Here is a 17,446-nt window from a genome sequence, read left to right on the forward strand (position 1 = left end):
TCACTCTAGCCCAGGCTGACCTGGAATTCACTATGCAGTCTCAGAGGGTGTCCTTGAACTCACAGTGATCCTCCTACTTCTGCCTCCCAAGTGCTGGAATTAAAGGCATGCACCTCACCAATACCCAGCTCAGTTTTTAACACGTATTCAGCTCTCTTCTTCATTTTTACACCCCTAGATGGGATCAGCAGGTTGAGGAAGGGGTCAGTGGCTTGGTGTAGACCATGTGACAATATATCAAGAAGAGGAGAGCACGAGCAGGGTTGGCTCCGGGGGCGCGGTGAGGAGAGACATGAGGCTGAGCTGGGTCCATCTGCCTGAGCCCCTGGCCTCAGCCACGGGAGCCGAGGGCAAACGGAAGCTACAGATCGGGGTGAAGAAACGAGTAGATCACTGTGCTATCAAGTCACGCAGGGGAGATGTCTTACATATGCACTACCCGGGGAAGCTGGAAGATGGAACAGAGTTTGACAACAGTCTGCCTCAGAACCAGCCCCTTGTTTTCTCCCTTGGTACCGGCCAAGTCCTCAAGGGCTGGGACCAGGGGCTGCTGGGGATGTGCAAAGGGGAAAAGAGGAAGCTGGTGATCCCATCTGAGCTGGGGTATGGAGAACGGGGAGCACGCCCAAAGATCCCAGGTGGAGCAACCCTGGTGTTCGAGGTGGAGCTGCTCAAGATTGAGAGATGTTCAGAACTGTAGAAGGCTGCAGCGGAGGCAAGGCCCCATCAGGGACCAGACTGTTTAAAAACAAAAAGCCTTAAAAACCAAAGAAGAGGAGGTGTGGCTGGGAGGTAGCTGAGACCCTGTGGCCAACAGTCTCAGGAGTGCTGTTGAGGAGCATGAACTGTTCTGTCAGCAGTAGGTAGCTGTCAAAGAAGGTTCTTAGAGCCGGGTGTGGTGGCGCACACCTTTAATCCCAGCATTCGGGAGGCAGAGGTAGGAGGATCGCGTGAGTTCAAGGCCACCCTGAGACTAAATAGTGAATTCCAGGTCAGCCTGGGCTAGAGTGAGACCCTACCTCACCCCCCCAAAAAAAATAATAAAATAAATGAGAGTTGTGGAAGAAGCCCAAGCAGGTGACAGGCCAGATCTGCTCAGATCTCTAGACCCACATAAGAGCCAGAAGCTGTTGTGAGCTTCTGTCATCCCCACACATCTATGGAGAGATAGGAAGTTCACAGACCAGCTAGCAAACAGAGCAGTGGATGAAGAGGAAGGCAAGCACCAGTACCTGAGGATCTGAACGCTGTCTTCTGGCTTCCATATATATGCCATGGCCGGCACACACCTGTGCACATGCTCGCGTATATGTGTGTGTGTGCATGTGCACACACATGCATATATACCAAAAAAAAAAAAAATAGGTGTAGTGGTGCTTATCTTTAATCCCAGCACTTGGGAGGCTGAGGTGGGATTACTGTGAGTTTGAGGCCAGCGTGGAGCTACAGAGTGAGTTTCAAGCTAGCCTGGTAAAGCCAGGCCCTATCTTGGAAAAAAGTTACAAAAAATAATAATCATCATGTTGCTTATCTTGCCCCTTTTTTGTTTGTTTGTTTTGTTTTCCCTTTTGGTTGAATGTAATTCCAACATCTGAGTGGTCCCTTCATTTTTGAGCATGTCATGATAACCCTGCATGGCTTTCCCAGATCTCACCCAGTTTCTTTCAGACTAACCCTTCCTTAGGCTAGGGATGTAGTTCAATGGTAGAATGTTTGTCTAGAGTGCATGAGGCCCTAGGTTCAATCCCAAGAGAGAGAGAAACAGAGAGACAAAGAGATTGAAATTAAGCCTTCCAGAAGACTGCTCCCATAGTTTCAGGATTTCACCGCAGTTGACCATGGAGGGACCAGGCTCCAAAGTGCAAATCTGGACCATGTGGGGAGGGTGCCGCCTGTTCTAGCATCTGACACCTTCTTCCAGGGACCTGGTAGATGAAGCAAAGGACTACCACCTCATGCCAGAGCGCCGACCCCATCTGCCCGCTTTCAGGACTCGGCCTCGCTGCTGCACATCGATTGCTGGGCTTATCTACGCTGTGGGGGGCCTCAATTCAGCAGGTATCTTGCAAATCCCCTTTGCAGAGCCCTTCCTAGGACCCCTGGCCTTCCCTTTATGCTGCTGCTTCTGTTCCCCATCTTAATGTGCTTTTAACTGCACTACAGTTAGAGCTTACTATGTATTCTTACCATGGAATCAATGTCGTGCTAAAATACCTTGAAGAATTAAATGTGAGCCAGGCACGGTGGTGCAGGCCTTTAGTCCCAGCACTCAGGAGGCAGAGGTAGGAGGATCACTGTGAATTCAAGGCCAGCCTGGGACTACAAAGTGAGTTCCAAGTCAGCCTGGCCTACAGTGAGACCCTACCTTGAGAAAAAAAAAAAAATTAGATTTGACAAGCCAGGAGTGGTGACACATGCACATGCCTGTAATTCTCGGCACTCGAGTGATGCAGACAGGAGGATCATGAAATCAAGACTACCCTGAGCTACATAGTGAGACCCTTACAAAATAAGAAAAAAAAAGAGCTGGACACTCAGGAAGAAGAGACCAGAGGCTTTGTGCAAGTTAGAGGCTAACCAGAGCTATGTAGCAAGACCCTACCTCAAAGCAGTCCCCTCACCCTGTGCCAAAAATAAGCCATGCCAGTAGCACCACTTACTATAATCCCTGCACTGGGGAGGTTGAGGTAGGATCATGAGGTCCACGCCAGTTTGGGCTACATAGCGAGTTCCTGTCTCAAAAAGAATTAAGTTTAGGGGCTGGAGAGATGGCTTAGCAATTAAGGCATTTGCCTGCAAAGCCAAAGGACCCAGGATTGATTCCCCAGGACCCACATTAGTCAGATACACAAGGGGCCGCATGCATCTGGAGTTCATTTGTAGTGGCTGGAGGCCCTGGCACACAAATAAATAAATAAAATAAAAGAATAAAAGAATTTAGTTTAGGATGGCATGGTGGCACACACCTTTAATTCCAAAACTCATGAGGCAAAGGTAGGAGAATCTCCGTGAGTTCAGGCCAGCCTAAAGTGAGTGCCAGGTCAGCTTGGACTAGAGTGAGACTGTGCCTCCAAAAAATAAGCAAACAAAGAATTTAAGTTTAGTTGAGTGTGGTGGTGCATGATGTGTTGAATCTTAGCAAGGGAGGCTGAGGTAGGAGGATTGCCTTGAGTTCAAGCCAGCCTGGAGCTGCAGAGTGATTTCCAGGACACCCTGGGCTAGAGTGAGACCCTACCTTGAAAAAAACAAAAACAAACCCGGAGGTGGGTGGGGAAATGAATTGGCTTTGGTTAGGTTAGCAGAGCTAAAATTTAGAGATGAGGAAGTTGATGTCCAGAGAACTTGTGCCCTACATACCTAAATTACTACTCTGGGTAGAATGAGATCTAGAACTTTCTTCCCTAGAAAAATCATGTTTCCTATATATAGCATTTACTCAGTCATAGAGAAAATACAGTCAGAGACCCACTCAGTTCTTTGTGTTTTGTTTTATCCTTTTTTTTTTTTTATTTTAAAGCAGGGTCTCACTTTAGCTCAGGCTGGCCTTAAGCTCACAGAGATTCTCCCATCTCAGTAGCGCTGGAATTAAAAGCATGCGGTTCCACCCACCTAGTTCTGTAACCAGCCTACTCACATCCAGTCCCGTGGATCTCTGTGTTGGGCTGTGAGGATGGTACCAAGAGGAGGATTGTCCGAATACTCAGGCCTGCTGCCACCAGCAATGCGTCGTTACTCTTCACACACACATGTTGTGAGGTCACACAAATTTTACACGCACACACTATTGGCAGCTTCCGTATTACACAATCGCATTTGTAGGAAAGCCTCCTGGAAGCCCCTCTCTCCTGGGAGAACTTGTGGGCAGTCCTGCACAGTTCTGTTTTCAACTGAAGGTTCATGAAACAAGTCTTCTGTGTGCCTATAACCCCAGCACTTGGAAGGTCAAGTCAAGAGAATCAGGACTTCACGTCCTCATCCTTGGCTACATAGCAAATTTGAGGCTAGACTGAGCCAAAAAAGGCTCATTTCTCAAAAAATAGAAACTAGACCCTACCTCGAGAAACCCAAACAAAAATAAACAAACAAACAAACAAACAAATTGAGTGTGGTGGTTTATGCCTGTAACCCCAGTACTCAGGAGACTGAGGCAGAAGAAATGCCATAAGAAAACTCGAGACAACCTAGAAAAGGTAAATCCTTAATTCACTAATGCACTGAGAGGGCAGCAAGTGCTCAGTGCCGCCAGACAGCCTGTAGCAGGGAAGGTACTTATTTGAATTGATAATCACTGAAGCCTCAGGGAAAGGGTAGGGTTGGAATCATCCCCTGCTGCTATAAGCATTAGGTATATTCTAGACCCATGCTAGGCGCAATACTATTGTCATTTCCCATTGTAGCAGCTCTGCCTTAAAGCCCACACATGAAACAGAGGATGGGGACACAAAGCATCTTGTCTAGGGTCATTTCCTAGTAAGTGAAAGTTAGCATTGGGACCCATGCACTTCACTCCGTGTGTGTGTGTGTGTGTGTGTGTGTGTGTGTGTGTGTGTGTGTGTTACAGGGCATGTTTCCTGTCTATTACAGAAATGCTATTTGCCTTTATTGGCTATAAAAACAAGAGGCATATCTGCCGGGTGTGGTGGCGCACGCCTTTAATCCCAGCACTCGGGAGGCAGAGGTAGGAGGATCACCGTGAGTTCAAGGCCACCCTGAGACTACAGAGTTACTTCCAGGTCAGCCTGGACCAGAGTGAGACCCTACCTCGAAAAACCAAAAAAAAAAAAAAAACAAGAGGCATATATGATTGTAACTAAAAATTACCCTCACTAAAAAGTAAGTACTGCCAGGCGTGGTGGCACATGCCTTTAATCCCAGCACTCGGGAGGCAGAGGTAGGAGGATCGCCCATGAGTTCAAGGCCACCCTGTGACTATGTAAGGAATTCCAGGTCAGCCTGGGCCAGAATGAGACCCTACCTCAAAATAAAACAAACAAACAAACAAAAAAAAACAGTAAGTGCCTCCTGATTCTGATTTTCCTTAAAGGAAAATCATCATGGCTGGAATTTTTAGTGGACCCTTGTGCCCTGAGTAATTTGTGGGAAAAGCTAATAGAGTCAAGTCAAATGTTCCATATAATCAATGCCCAATAGCTGTGATCTAAACAAGCGGTCTCATTTGTTTTAATTTGAGTAGCAAATTTTTATGCAGGTGATTCTCTGAACGTGGTGGAAGTGTTCGACCCTATTGCCAATCGCTGGGAGAAGTGCCACCCCATGACGACAGCCCGCAGCCGTGTGGGCGTGGCTGTGGTGAACGGGCTTCTGTATGCCATCGGGGGATATGACGGCCAGCTGCGGCTGAGCACCGTGGAGGCCTACAATCCAGAGACGGACACGTGGACCAGAGTGGGGAGCATGAATAGCAAGAGAAGGTATTCTGGAAGCAGACCGAGCAAACACACTGAGCATCTGGGGAGCCCCACACAGGTGCACACAATAAAGTAAAAGCCAAGCTTTGGCCTGGGGAAGTCCAGCAGCCAGGCCAGCCACTGCCAACACCTCCCATAAAATACCTGCTTTGTCCTTTGAGGAACTTGGGGAGCCAAGACATGGACATGTGGAAGTTGTATTGTTATTTAAGTGCCAGATAAAAACTGAAAATGTATATTATGGAAGATTCAAGGAGGGAGAGAGACTGAACTGGAACATGTGGAAGATTTCAGGGAAGAGGTGGGATTAAAGCTGAAACCTCAAGAATCAGGAGCATTTAACCTCAATAATGAAAGGAAATCCAAGAGGAGGGTTATTTTTGTTTTTAGGGTTTTTTTTTTTGGTCTTTGTTTTTGTTTTTTTCAAGGTAGGGTCTCATTGTAGCCCAGGCTGACCTCAAACTCACAGCGATCCTCCTACCTCTGCCTCCTGAGTGCTGGAATTAAAATTGGGTACCACCACACCCAGCTGGTTTTGTTTTTTGTTTTTTTTCCAGGTAGGGTCTCGCTCTAGCCCAGGCTGACCTGTAATTCACTGTGTAGTCTCAGGGTGGCCTCCAACTCACTGCAATCCTCCTACCTCTGCCCCCATGTGCTGGCATTAAAAGGCCTGCGCCACCATACCAGGCCAAGGTATTTTTCTTAATACTTCCTTTTTCCCCCCAGGATTCTTTTTTTTTTTTTGAGGTAGGGTCTCACTTCAGCTCAGGCTGACCTGGAATTCTCTATGTAGTCTCAGGGTAATCCTGAACTCACAGTGATCCTCCTGCCTCTGCCTCCCGAGTGCTGAGATTAAAGGCGTGCGCCACCACGCCCGAACCCCCCTAGGATTCTTGCTATTACATATGCTCTCACTGCCCAGGGCGTGTATGAAACTAAGCTGTGTTTTATACGTCAGTCGCATACATCCTTCAGATGTGAAGACAAAAGTATGTGCAAGATGGACCAAGGTTTAATGTCCCCGAACATGGTCTGGCTACTTGTTTCCTCTGCCACTTCCCGCTCATGTTCCCTGAATCAGAAGTGGGGTTGGAAGACATCTTATCAGTGCCTCTGCTTGTCCCTCTTGGTCTGAGATAGCAGGCACCAGCTGTCCTTACATCAACATGGGCTATGGGGGCAGGAGGAGCCGTACTACGGAAGGAGCGTCACTGGACAATTCTTTGCTCTTCTGTCCCTGTTAGCCAGAGCAAAGGAGTGTTTTCAAATTGTACTCTATGTCTGTCCTCAGAGGACCAGTGGAGGAGAAAGAGCAGTACCAGGCCCCTTACCCATTTAACCAGACAGCTCTACATTTATTTTTCACACATTGTGTGTATATTGAACTTCCTTGACAAATATACAATCTTAGGAAGGAAAAACTATCTTAACGGAGTTTGAAGGCCGGGCGTGGTGGCGCACGCCTTTAGTCCCAGCACTCAAGAGGCAGAGGTAGGAGGACTGCCATGACTACATAGTGAATTCCAGGTCAGCCTGAACTAGAGTGAGACCCTACCTCAAAATAAATAAATGAATAAAAATTTAAAGATAAAAAAAAAAGAGTTTGAAAACCACTAGACCAGTTGCTTCTCAGTGGCCTTCTGGGTAATTCTATGGCCTAATAGTTTGCCTCACAGACCCATTTTCCTGGCCATATCTTAGGGACTTTACTTGTAAGATCATGTGACTAGGATGGAAAAACAGTGAGGTAAAAGCATGTGTGGTGAGGAAGTTGTAGGAAGTCCTTTGCCACATAAAAGTGACAGGCACATTCCATATCCCGCAGTATTAGCATGTGGCCATGAATCAGAGGATGTGCCTTTGTAGCAGTAAAACCAGATTCACAAAGGGTCTAAGTAAGGTCCTTTTGGAAAATAATACGTGCATGTGATTCTCCCAAAGATGTTTTCACGGATCCCTCCTTCCTCGCTTCCTCCCTTCCGCCTTGCTGTTCCCCCCTTTCTCCGTCCCCTGGACATTTTGCAGCTTTTTGTGATTCAGGGATTCATTGCCACATATCACCAACCACAAGTGGTTTTTCTACTTGGCCTGTTGGAGTGTTACTTAGCAGGAAAGTCCTCTGGGTACGCCTTTGCTTTGCCATGGTTAATACCCTGGTATTAGCAGCATGGACCCAGTTCCATTCTTCCCTTTTAAATTGTAGGTTACTTTAAAAATGGTCTTAGTCACTTCTCTGCTGACATCCCACGTAGCACTCTGTCCTACCAGTCACTGAAATCTTCCTTTCTGTCATCTTTCCTTCTTTTTAAAATTTATTTATTTTTAATTAATTAATTTTTGTTGTTGTTGTTGTTTTTCAAGATAGGGTCTCACTCTAGCCCAGGCTGACCTGGACTTCACTATGAAGTCTTATGGTGGCCTCAAACTCACAGCAGTCCTCCTGCCTCTACCTCCCGAGAGCTGGGATTAAAGACGTGCGCCACCTCGCCCGGCTCCATCTTTCCTTCTTGTCTCCTCTAATCATCCAGGCCTGCCATGTTACAGCTTGTTTGCACTGGACATAGCACTTTCTTCTCTCATCATACTCGTCTTTCCCTCTTATTTGCTGATTTGTTACAATTTTGGGCCACCTCTTAAATTCATTCTCATTAGATGCATTACAATATTTCGTGTCCATATCTAGAAGGATATTAGCTGGTTAGTGAATGTGTCATCTTTTTGTGTTGTTTTTGAGGTACTCTAGCCCAGGTTGGCCTAGAATTTATTCTGTAGCCCCAAGCTGGCCTCCAACTCACAGTGAAAAGTTTTCCTACCTGTCTCCTGGATGCTGGGACTAAAGGCATGGGCCACCACACCCAGAAAATTTGTCATCTTGTCATAGTCTTTGCCTAAGTTCCTGTCCTCTTTGAGGCTGGTTCAGAGGGTCTGTTACTACATTGTTTAGACGAGTTTAATTTCCCATATATACTTGAAAGGTGACAGTAATCTTGGATTTTCTTGTTAGATCCTCAGATTCACTTGTCTTTTATAGTGTCAGCTATGAGAATAATAAATCGGGAAGCTTTGCTTTCATGTTTAATTTTTCATCTGGCTTTTTGTAGAATTGAAGATGAAATCCAGACCCATGGGTCTTTGATTTTAGGACAGCATGGCAATGAGATAAAGGGAGGCTGGGCTTGTATCATTTAAGCCCCAGACATGCTTTCCCCAAGCAGCCTTGAAAAACAGGCCCAGCCCTCAGCCAGCTGCTCATTTGTACCATAACACAACAGAGACAAAGGAGGAGCCACGCAAGGCCCCGAGTTACACTTCGGAGGGAATTAAATAGGAAGCACAGCAAAGGAAGCACAGCAAACACGCCGTGTGGGGCCCGTTGTGTACAAGACAACACAGAAATCACTGTTGAGGTCACAAGATGAAGCTCTGGGTGTCTTTCAGGAGGTCCCTGTTTGTGCAAAGATGGCAGAGAGAATCCTAGCAGTACACGATGACAGAACTTAAGAGAACTTTGGCTTGCCCTCCACGCTTTTGCTTATTTTGGTTGGTTTGGTTTGTCTCTTGAGACAAGGTCTCACTCTGTAACCCAGGCTGGCCTCAAACTCAAGATCCTCCTGCCTCAGCCTCCTGAGTGCCAGCATTATAAGCTTGTACCTGCCCTTTGCTCACCACTCCTTTGTTCTGTTTTTGTTGTTCAAGGCAAGGTCTCACTCTAGCCCAGGCTGACCCAGCACTCTGTAGTCGCAGGCTGGTATTCACGGAAATCCTCCCACCTCTGCTTCCCAAGTACTCGGACTAAAGGCATGTGCCACTAGGCCTGGCCCTTTTGGGACTTTCCTGTCTTTTTTTTCTGGTTTTTCATGTTCGCCATTATTAACCTAGTACCTAGAACAGTGTGCTGTGCAGGTGACTAATGAAAGTCTGGTAAATGAATGAATGGTTGTAGCCACTTGGAGCTGAGGGGTTGACTCAGTGTGGGTAAGATCACTTGCTGCATAAGCTTGCAGACCTGAGTTTGAGCCCCAACAGTCAAGTTTTTAAAAGGGGGCTGGTCGAGAGGATCGCTGTGAGTCTGAAGCCTCCCTGAGACTACATAGTGAATTCCAGGTCAGCCTGGGCTAAAGTGAAGCCCTACCTTAAAAAAAAAACTAAACAAGGGGGCTGGAGAGATGGCTTAGCGGTTAAGGCACTTGACTGCAAAGCCAAAGGACCTAGGTTCAATTCCCCAGAACCCACATAAGTCAGATATACAAGGTGGCTGGAGGCCCTGGTGCACCCATATTCATTCTCTTCTTTCTTCCCTCTCTCTCTCCCTCCCTCCCTCTCTATCTCAAATAATAAATAAATAAAATATTTTAAAAAGAGCTTGGAGTCGTGGCGCAGAGGTAGGAGGATCACCATGAGTTTGAAGCTCCCCTGAGACTCCATAGTGAATTCCAGGTCAGCCTGGGCTAGAGTGAGATCTTACCTTGAAGAAACAAAACAGAAAAAATACAAAGAGGCAGTTGGCAGATTAACTTCCCAGTGGTCATGGCAGACGCTTGGATGACAGTTCTGTCTGTTTCAGTGCCATGGGGACAGTCGTGCTGGATGGGCAGATCTACGTCTGTGGAGGTTACGATGGCAACTCTTCCCTCAACTCTGTGGAAACCTACTCACCTGAGACAGACAAGTAAGATTTCAGCTCCTAGGGCAACTTATTAGCCTATATGAAAAAGTTAAGCTGGGCATGGTGGCACACGCCCTTAATCCCAGCACTCAGGAGGCAGTGACAGGAGGATCACCGTGGAGGACAGGAGGATTCATCGTAGTGAATTCCTGGTCAGCCTGGGCCAGAGTGAGACCCTACCTCGAAAAACAAAAGAAAAAGAAAAAAGAGTCCCTGGTGTGCTTTCTGTCCTTACTAGTAAGTAAAAACATTTTTAAAGTATTTTATTTATTATTTATTTATTTATTTGTGAGAGAGAGAGGGGCAGACAGAGAATGGGCACACCAGGGCCTCCAGCCACTGTAAACAAACTCCAGACGCATGCACCACCTTCTACATCTGGCTTATATATGGGCCTGAGGAATTGACCAAGGTCCTTTGGCTTGCAGACAAATGCCTTAACCACTAAGCCATCTCTCCAGCCCCAGCTTAAAAAAAAAAAAAAAAACTCTCGCCGGGCGTGATGGCGCATGCCTTTAATCCCAGCACTCGGGAGGCAGAGGTAGGAGGATCGCCGTGAGTTCAAGGCCACTCTGAGACTACAGAGTTAATTCCAGGTCAGCCTGAACCAGAGTGAGACCCTACCTCACAAAACCAAAAAAAAAAAAAAAAAAAAACAAACAAAAACATTAAGTGTAGTTATTTATTTATTTGCAAGCAGAGAAAGAGGAGAGAGACAGGCAGAGAGAATGGGCACACCAGAGCCTCCAGCCACTGCAAGTGAACTCCAGACACATGCACTACCCTGTACGTCTGGCTTTTTATGAGTACTGAAGAATCAAACCCAAGTCATTAGGCTTTGCAGGCAAGCACCTTAGCAGTTAAGGCATTTGCCTGTGAAACTCAAGGACCCAGGTTCAATTGTGTGGGGTAGGGATGGCCTGAAAGCCAGGCCACCTATAAGGAACCTATGACAGTGATCCAGTGAGAGGCCAGAGCTGGGCAGTAGGGATGGGATGGGAACAAGCAGACTAGGAAGCAAATCAGCCAGCAGTTGGGGACCCCATAATGTTGTGAGGAAGAGGCCTTTGAGCATTTAACTTGTAGGAGTAGAGCAACTCAGTAGCCAGGGTCCCCATTATCAAGACCAGGGAGTGCTGGGAAGTTGCAGGTCAGAGTAGGAGAGGTCTCGTTTGAGATGTGCTGATGTTATGTGCCCATGGAGACAGGTTATGGACCTAACGTTTGGGCAAGAGGCAGCAGCTACAGTGTTGTCAGCAGAGAAAGGTGGTAAGATGTGGACAGGTTGCCTGTGGCACAAGAGCCATAGGAACATTCACCCGAACCTTGCTCTGCTGTCTTGGGATGTGAAGAACATTGAATCTCATGCCCCTTCTTTTTTTTTTTTTTTTAATTTAATTTTTATTAACATTTTCCATGATTATAAAATATATCCCATGGTAATTCCCTCCTTCCCCACCCCCACACTTTCCCATTTGAAATTCCATTCTCCATCATATTACCTCCCCATTACAATCATTGTAATTACATATATACAATATCAACCTATTAAGTATCCTCCTCCCTTCCTTTCTCCACCCTTTATGTCTCCTTTTCAACTTACTGGCCTCTGCTACTAAGTATTTTCATTCTCACGCAGAAGCCCAGTCATCTGTAGCTAGGATCCACATATGAGAGAGAACATGTTCATGCCCCTTCTTTTCTGACTCTTTCTGAAGGTGGACAGTGGTGACTCCGATGAGCTCAAACCGAAGTGCTGCTGGGGTCACAATCTTTGAAGGCAGGGTATATGTGTCGGGCGGCCACGACGGTTTGCAGATCTTCAACAGTGTGAGTCTGGGCTCTCTATGGGATACTTCTTCCATCTTGATTTAAAAAACAAACAAGGGCTGGGGAGATGGCTTAACGGTTAAGTGCTTGCCTGCGAAGCCCAAGAACTCTTGTTCCAATCTCCAGGTCCCACCTATAGTCAGACACAAAAGTGATGCAAGCATGCAATGTTGCACATGCACACAAGGAGATGCACGCACATGGAGTTGTTCATGGTGGCTGAAAGGCTCTGGCTGCCCATTCTCTCCCTATCTCTCTATGGCTCTTTCTCCCGCTTTGTCTCTCTCTAAAATAAATAAATAAATAAAACATCAACCCTGCCACTGCTAGATAAAGCATCATTTAGTCACCTAGTGAAGTTCCTCCAGGCTGCATCCTCTAAACTGTGTAACTTCTGGAGAAAAATCAGTGTAAACCTGGCATAGTGGCACACTCCTAATCCCAGCCCTTGTGAGGCAGAGGTAGAGGTAGGAGGATTGCCGTGAGCTCAATGCCAACAAGACTACATACTGAATTCCAGGTCAGCCTGAGCCAGAGTGAGAGCCTACCTCGAAAAACCAAAAAATTAAATAAATAGGGCTGGAGAGATGGCTTAGTGGTTAAGCTCTTGCCTGTGAAGCCTGAGGACCCCGATTCTAGGCTCAATTCCCCAGGACCCACATTAGCCAGATGCACAAGGGTGCACACGCATCTGGAGTTCATTTGCAGTGGCTGGAGGCTCTGGAGCACCCATTCTCTCCCTCCCTCTCTCTCTCTCTTTCTCTCTGCCTCTTTCTCACTGTCAAATTAATTAATTAAAAATAAATAAATAAATAAAAATCAGCATACACATAGGAAGAGTAGGGTGTAATTACCCTTGCCTCCGGACATTCAGGTGTCCATGGAGTGCTGCAAAAGAGCTTTAGAAATTCCTACTCAAAGTAATCTCAATTAAGCTGGCTGTGATGGCTCATGCCTATAATCCCAGTACTCAGAAGCTGAGGTAGGATTGCTGAGAGTTCAAGGCCAGCCTGGAGTACATAGTTCCAGGTCTAAAGTAAAAATAAATAAACCAGGGAGAGATGGCTGAACTGGTTAAGGTGCTTGCCTGTAAAGCCAAAGGACACAGGTTAGATTTTCTAGGTCCCACACAAGTCAGATATACAAGGTAGCGCATGAGTCTGAAGTTTGTTTGCAGTGGCTGGAGGCCCTGGCATGCCCATTCTCTCTGCCAGGAGTGGTGGCATGCACCTTCAGACCCGGCACTCAGAGGGCAGCGGTAGAATTGTCATGAGTCCAGGGCCACCGTGAGACTACGTAGTGAGTTCCAGGTCAGCCAGAACTACGGCAAGACCCTACCTCCAAACAAAAAAAAAAAAAATTTTTTTTAAGCTCTGGACAGTTCCAGGAGACCTCACTCTTGTGCCAACGCTCATTACCTACTAGCACTTCCTTGGGCACAGCCTCGCTTTGTTTTCTTGTGTGTACCCAGAAAGGGTCAGCTTACGTGATCTCCTGCTGATCCTGTCCATGTAGGAGCAGGCACACACCGAGGAGATGGCCTCAGAGCCATTGGCCCAGTTCCTCCGCCCTAGACCTGCCCCTGTCTCTCTCCACATGGGCCTCTGGGCCGTGAAAGGTCGCCCGTGAGCCGGCTTGGATTCTGATTCTCCTGTACCTGTGCCCCCCCCCCCCCCGCTGCAGGTGGAGCACTACAACCACCACACGGCCACCTGGCACCCAGCCGCCAGCATGCTCAACAAGCGCTGTCGACATGGCGCCGCCTCCCTGGGAAGCAAGATGTTTGTCTGTGGGGGCTACGATGGCTCCGGCTTCCTCAGCATCGCTGAGATGTACAGCTCGGTGGCAGACCAGTGGTGCCTAATAGTACCCATGCACACGCGCCGGAGTCGGGTCTCCCTCGTGGCCAGCTGTGGGCGCCTCTATGCAGTGGGGGGCTATGATGGACAGTCAAACCTAAGCTCAGTGGAGATGTATGACCCAGAGACGGACCGCTGGACATTTATGGCCCCCATGGCATGCCATGAGGGCGGGGTTGGTGTGGGCTGCATCCCTCTTCTCACCATCTAGGGAGAGGGCAGGGTGTGGTGGGCTAGGGATCTGGCATCAACACCGGCACTTCCTTCCAGGGGCAAGCCCTTTCAGGAGAGGAAGGGGCAGACCAGAAGATGGGGTGAAATGTGCATTTGCCGGAGGTACGGTTTTTCCAGGTGCTTCAGTCCTCCCTCTCTGTGCTGCCCTTGTGACCAGAGGCCATCAAGATGCAGAGCATGGGACAGAGACCTCACTGGGTCCCACAGCCGGTGAAACGGAAGTGCTTTGCTGGTCCAACGTACACGGGCTGCTTCCAAGCTCGGCACCCACCTGCTGCAGCCCCGGCCCAGCTCCCACTTGCCTCAGCGCTGTGAGACCCTCCACTTGCAGAAGACCCTCCGTCCCACGCTCCTCCTTGCCTGCATGTTCTGCAGCCATGCTCTGGCCAGTTTTTCAGGAGGAGGCCGCACTCCCCACACCCGTTAGAGATTGTGGGGTAGAGCTGTGAGCAAGGACACCCCGGTGTTCTTTCTGCCTGTGACGGAACGGCCACAGAGGTGCACTGGGTGCACACAAGCCCGCTCCTTCCTGTCACAGGCACAGAGGGCTTTGTCCCTGTCTCCAGAACGCAGGAGGACAGAAGTCCTCCCGTGACTAATTTTGGAATTTCAATGAGGTCGTCTTCATCTTGTCCAGGAGAAACTGAAGGATAAAAAAAGATGCTTGAAAGAAACTGATGGAAATATAAACAAGAAAACACTTGAAAGACACTGGAAAAAGATACTTTTAAAAAAAAAGTGAACTTTTTTTTTTAACAGGAAGAAAACATGAAAGGCACTAAAGCAAATACACATTTAAATGGAATACCTTCGAGTATGAGAATGGCGGTTCCCACCCCCACATTTGGATCCCAGGGTCCTGAGGCCTCGTAAAGCAGTTGGGGTTCCCTCTGAGCCCCAGTGCGTCTGGAATCAGGGCATTCTCTGGTCCTGTAGTAAGGTGCTCATGGGGTTTGTCTTTACACCCACCATCAGAGGACATTTTTAATCACAGGCTTAGTGAGTTGGCTGACTTCCTGCCACTCTTCTACATGGGAGCTCCAGGTCATCGCAGGAGACTCCAGAGCCGCCGCCATGATTACCTCCCACTGCCACCATGGCGCTCATTCAGATTCCCCATTCCCATTGACATGCCTTCCTTTTTGACCAGCAGGAAACAGCATGGCTGGCCAGATTCCCACTCGCCCACCTTATCATCCTTAGATAATTTTCCTCCTTGCGATACTGTTGGGACACACAGACCATGGTTTGTACCTCTAGGACCTAACCAGGGGCTTGCTCCCACCAACCATGGGCTAGCTGGGTCCGGTGACCTCGTCCGCTCTGCCATTCCACTGCTCCTTCCTGTCGCCAATCCCAGGGGTCTGGCTTCCTCCAGCCCTCGGCAGACCAACCAGCAAGGTGGACCTTTATATTCAAGCGAAGCTGGCTTTATGAAATAACTAAAGACTTTAAAAAAAAAAAAAAAGTATTTTGCTGCTGCAAAGAACAGATTTTATATATCTTCCTCTAAACCTTGGCACATGACCTCGTGAAGAGACTTCACGCTCCTTCCTCCTCCCTGGATGGGACCTTTAATGTAGCACAGAAGGACCCAGAAAGGAGGACGTTTTTCTCTCACCAGTGCACTGGGCAGTGGGGCTGACCTTCAACTGCTGCTGCCAAAATCTGGTTTCCTAAACTTCTTCCAGGAGAAAAGAAAAGGATGTGATTCCTTTTCGCTCCAAACTGGGTCTTAGGGTCCCACTCTCCACCTGATTGGTTTCTTGTCCTTTGCTGCCTGCCTGCAAGTGGCCTGGAAGCCTGTTCGGAAAGGCACAATGTGAAGCCTGGGGTGTCCCCGGCCCACCCACCCTAGGACCATCAGGTTTACCCTTGTGTGCAATTGCCATGGATTCAGAGGGAAGGACCTTTGTTACCTGCAACTTAGGAGCTGGGCCTCTGCTACGAGCACTTGAAAATGATGTTTTTATGTTAGAAGACTCAGCAGTTTAATAACTGATACAATCTACGCTCCTGGTAGGGCTCTAGCATTTCCCATCCCTCCTCGGTTTGCCTACAGTGGCGGACTTGGGAGGAGGTTGGGGAGTTGTCGTTTCCCGTTCAGAGGCGTGGATCGGCGCTCATCTTGTTCTGCTGAGTCCCTTTCTTTTGTGAATGTACAGCAGCAGCACTGCCCAGCCTGGACTGTGAAGGCGCCAAGAATTGCCCTTTCCGGGGCCCTTGTATGGTCGCAGGTTTCACCACTGGGGAGTGATTCGTCAGCGTCCCCTGATCTGCTGCTCTTCTAGTGACCTTCCTGAGCCCATTCCCACCTCCCAAGCGTAGAAGTCGTGCTGTGCACCGAAGGACAGTGTTTCCAAGTCAAAGTCAAACCAGCGTCCCGATCTGGGCTCTGAACACAATTGAGCAAACACCAACATTTCCATACTCGCCCGGTCTGAGGGCAAATGGCTGGTCTGGCTCTTTAATGCTTCTGTTTCCAGTAGGATCATGAAAAGGAGGCATCACCCAAGAATACTGCAGAGAGAATATAGCTAGGAGGTAGGTCAGACATGCTCAGTGGGCCATAGGTTCTGGCCTGTCTCCGAGCAGAGGACTCACCGGTGTTCTCTGCCCTTGCGTGTGTTGCATTCTTGGATGGCACATAGAGCCTTCCTTTCTGGGTTTCAGCTGAGATCCTAGCCAGAGGAGAGCTGAAGGCCAGCCTCTTGACTAAGCCACAAAGATGAAACTAAGTAGGAATCCCGTCCCTCCCTCACCCACAGTTTGTTTCACAGGAAATCATTTATTTATAGAACGCATGTCTTTTGTGTTAAGAAACCAAAGAGAAATAAAGAAAACACTCCTAACTTTCTTGTCCTGTTCTTATTTACTTATTGTTTGTTTATTTGCTTGGTTTTTCAAGGTAGGGTCTCACTCTAGCCCAGGCTGACCTGGAATTCACCATGTAGTTTCAGGATGGCCTCGAACTCATGGTGATCCTCCTACCTCTGCCTCCCAAGTGCTGGGATTAAAGGCATGCACTACCACACCTGGCTTTTTTTTTTTTTTTTTTGGCCTAGCTTACTTTAAATTAAATATTGTTTATTTATTTACTTAATTGAGAGAGAGACAGAAAGAGGCAGAGAGAAAGAGAGAATGGGCATGCCAGGGCTCCCGCCACTGCAGATGAGCTCTGGACACATGCGCCCCCTCGTGCATCTGGCTTACATGGGTCCTGGGGAATCGAACTGGGGTCCTTAGGCTTCGCAGGCAAAAACGCCTTAACCACTAAGCCACTTCCCCAGCCCCGCTATTTTTTTCATGTGTGTGTGACAGAGACAATTGGTGCACCAGGGCCTCCAGCTACTACAGTCGAACTCCAGACACGTGCACCGCTTTGTGCACGTGTCACCTTGTGCATCTAGCTTACTTGGGATATGGGA

General features: G+C 48.0%; 2 protein-coding genes across 4 annotated transcripts in view; both read left to right on the forward strand.

Moving 5' to 3' along the window:
• Klhl18 (kelch like family member 18) overlaps positions 1-16,870 on the forward strand; it is a 65,773-nt gene extending 48,903 nt beyond the window's left edge. For 2 of the 3 annotated variants that reach the window (XM_045136391.1, XM_045136392.1), the window contains 5 exons: positions 1,922-2,058; positions 5,195-5,432; positions 9,994-10,098; positions 11,814-11,925; positions 13,609-16,870. In XM_045136391.1, coding sequence (XP_044992326.1) covers positions 1,922-2,058; positions 5,195-5,432; positions 9,994-10,098; positions 11,814-11,925; positions 13,609-13,995 — 979 coding nt within the window. In that variant the 3' untranslated portion in view covers positions 13,996-16,870. The remainder of the gene's footprint in view (positions 1-1,921; positions 2,059-5,194; positions 5,433-9,993; positions 10,099-11,813; positions 11,926-13,608) is intronic. The other variant, XM_004662035.3, reaches the window with a different exon arrangement.
• Positions 429-726, forward strand: LOC123455544 (peptidyl-prolyl cis-trans isomerase FKBP2-like). The gene has a single exon (XM_045136393.1). The coding sequence runs from the start codon at positions 431-433 to the stop codon at positions 698-700; it is 270 nt and encodes an 89-aa protein (XP_044992328.1). The 5' UTR covers positions 429-430; the 3' UTR covers positions 701-726.
• Positions 16,871-17,446: the final 576 nt, after the last annotated feature.

This window comes from Jaculus jaculus, chromosome 17, assembly GCF_020740685.1.
Source record: "Jaculus jaculus isolate mJacJac1 chromosome 17, mJacJac1.mat.Y.cur, whole genome shotgun sequence".
NCBI lineage: Eukaryota > Metazoa > Chordata > Mammalia > Rodentia > Dipodidae > Jaculus > Jaculus jaculus.

Coding starts and splice junctions, on each gene's coding strand:
- LOC123455544 (XM_045136393.1), top strand. CDS start 431: ATGCACTACCCGGGGAAGCTGGAAGATGGAACAGAGTTTGACAACAGT.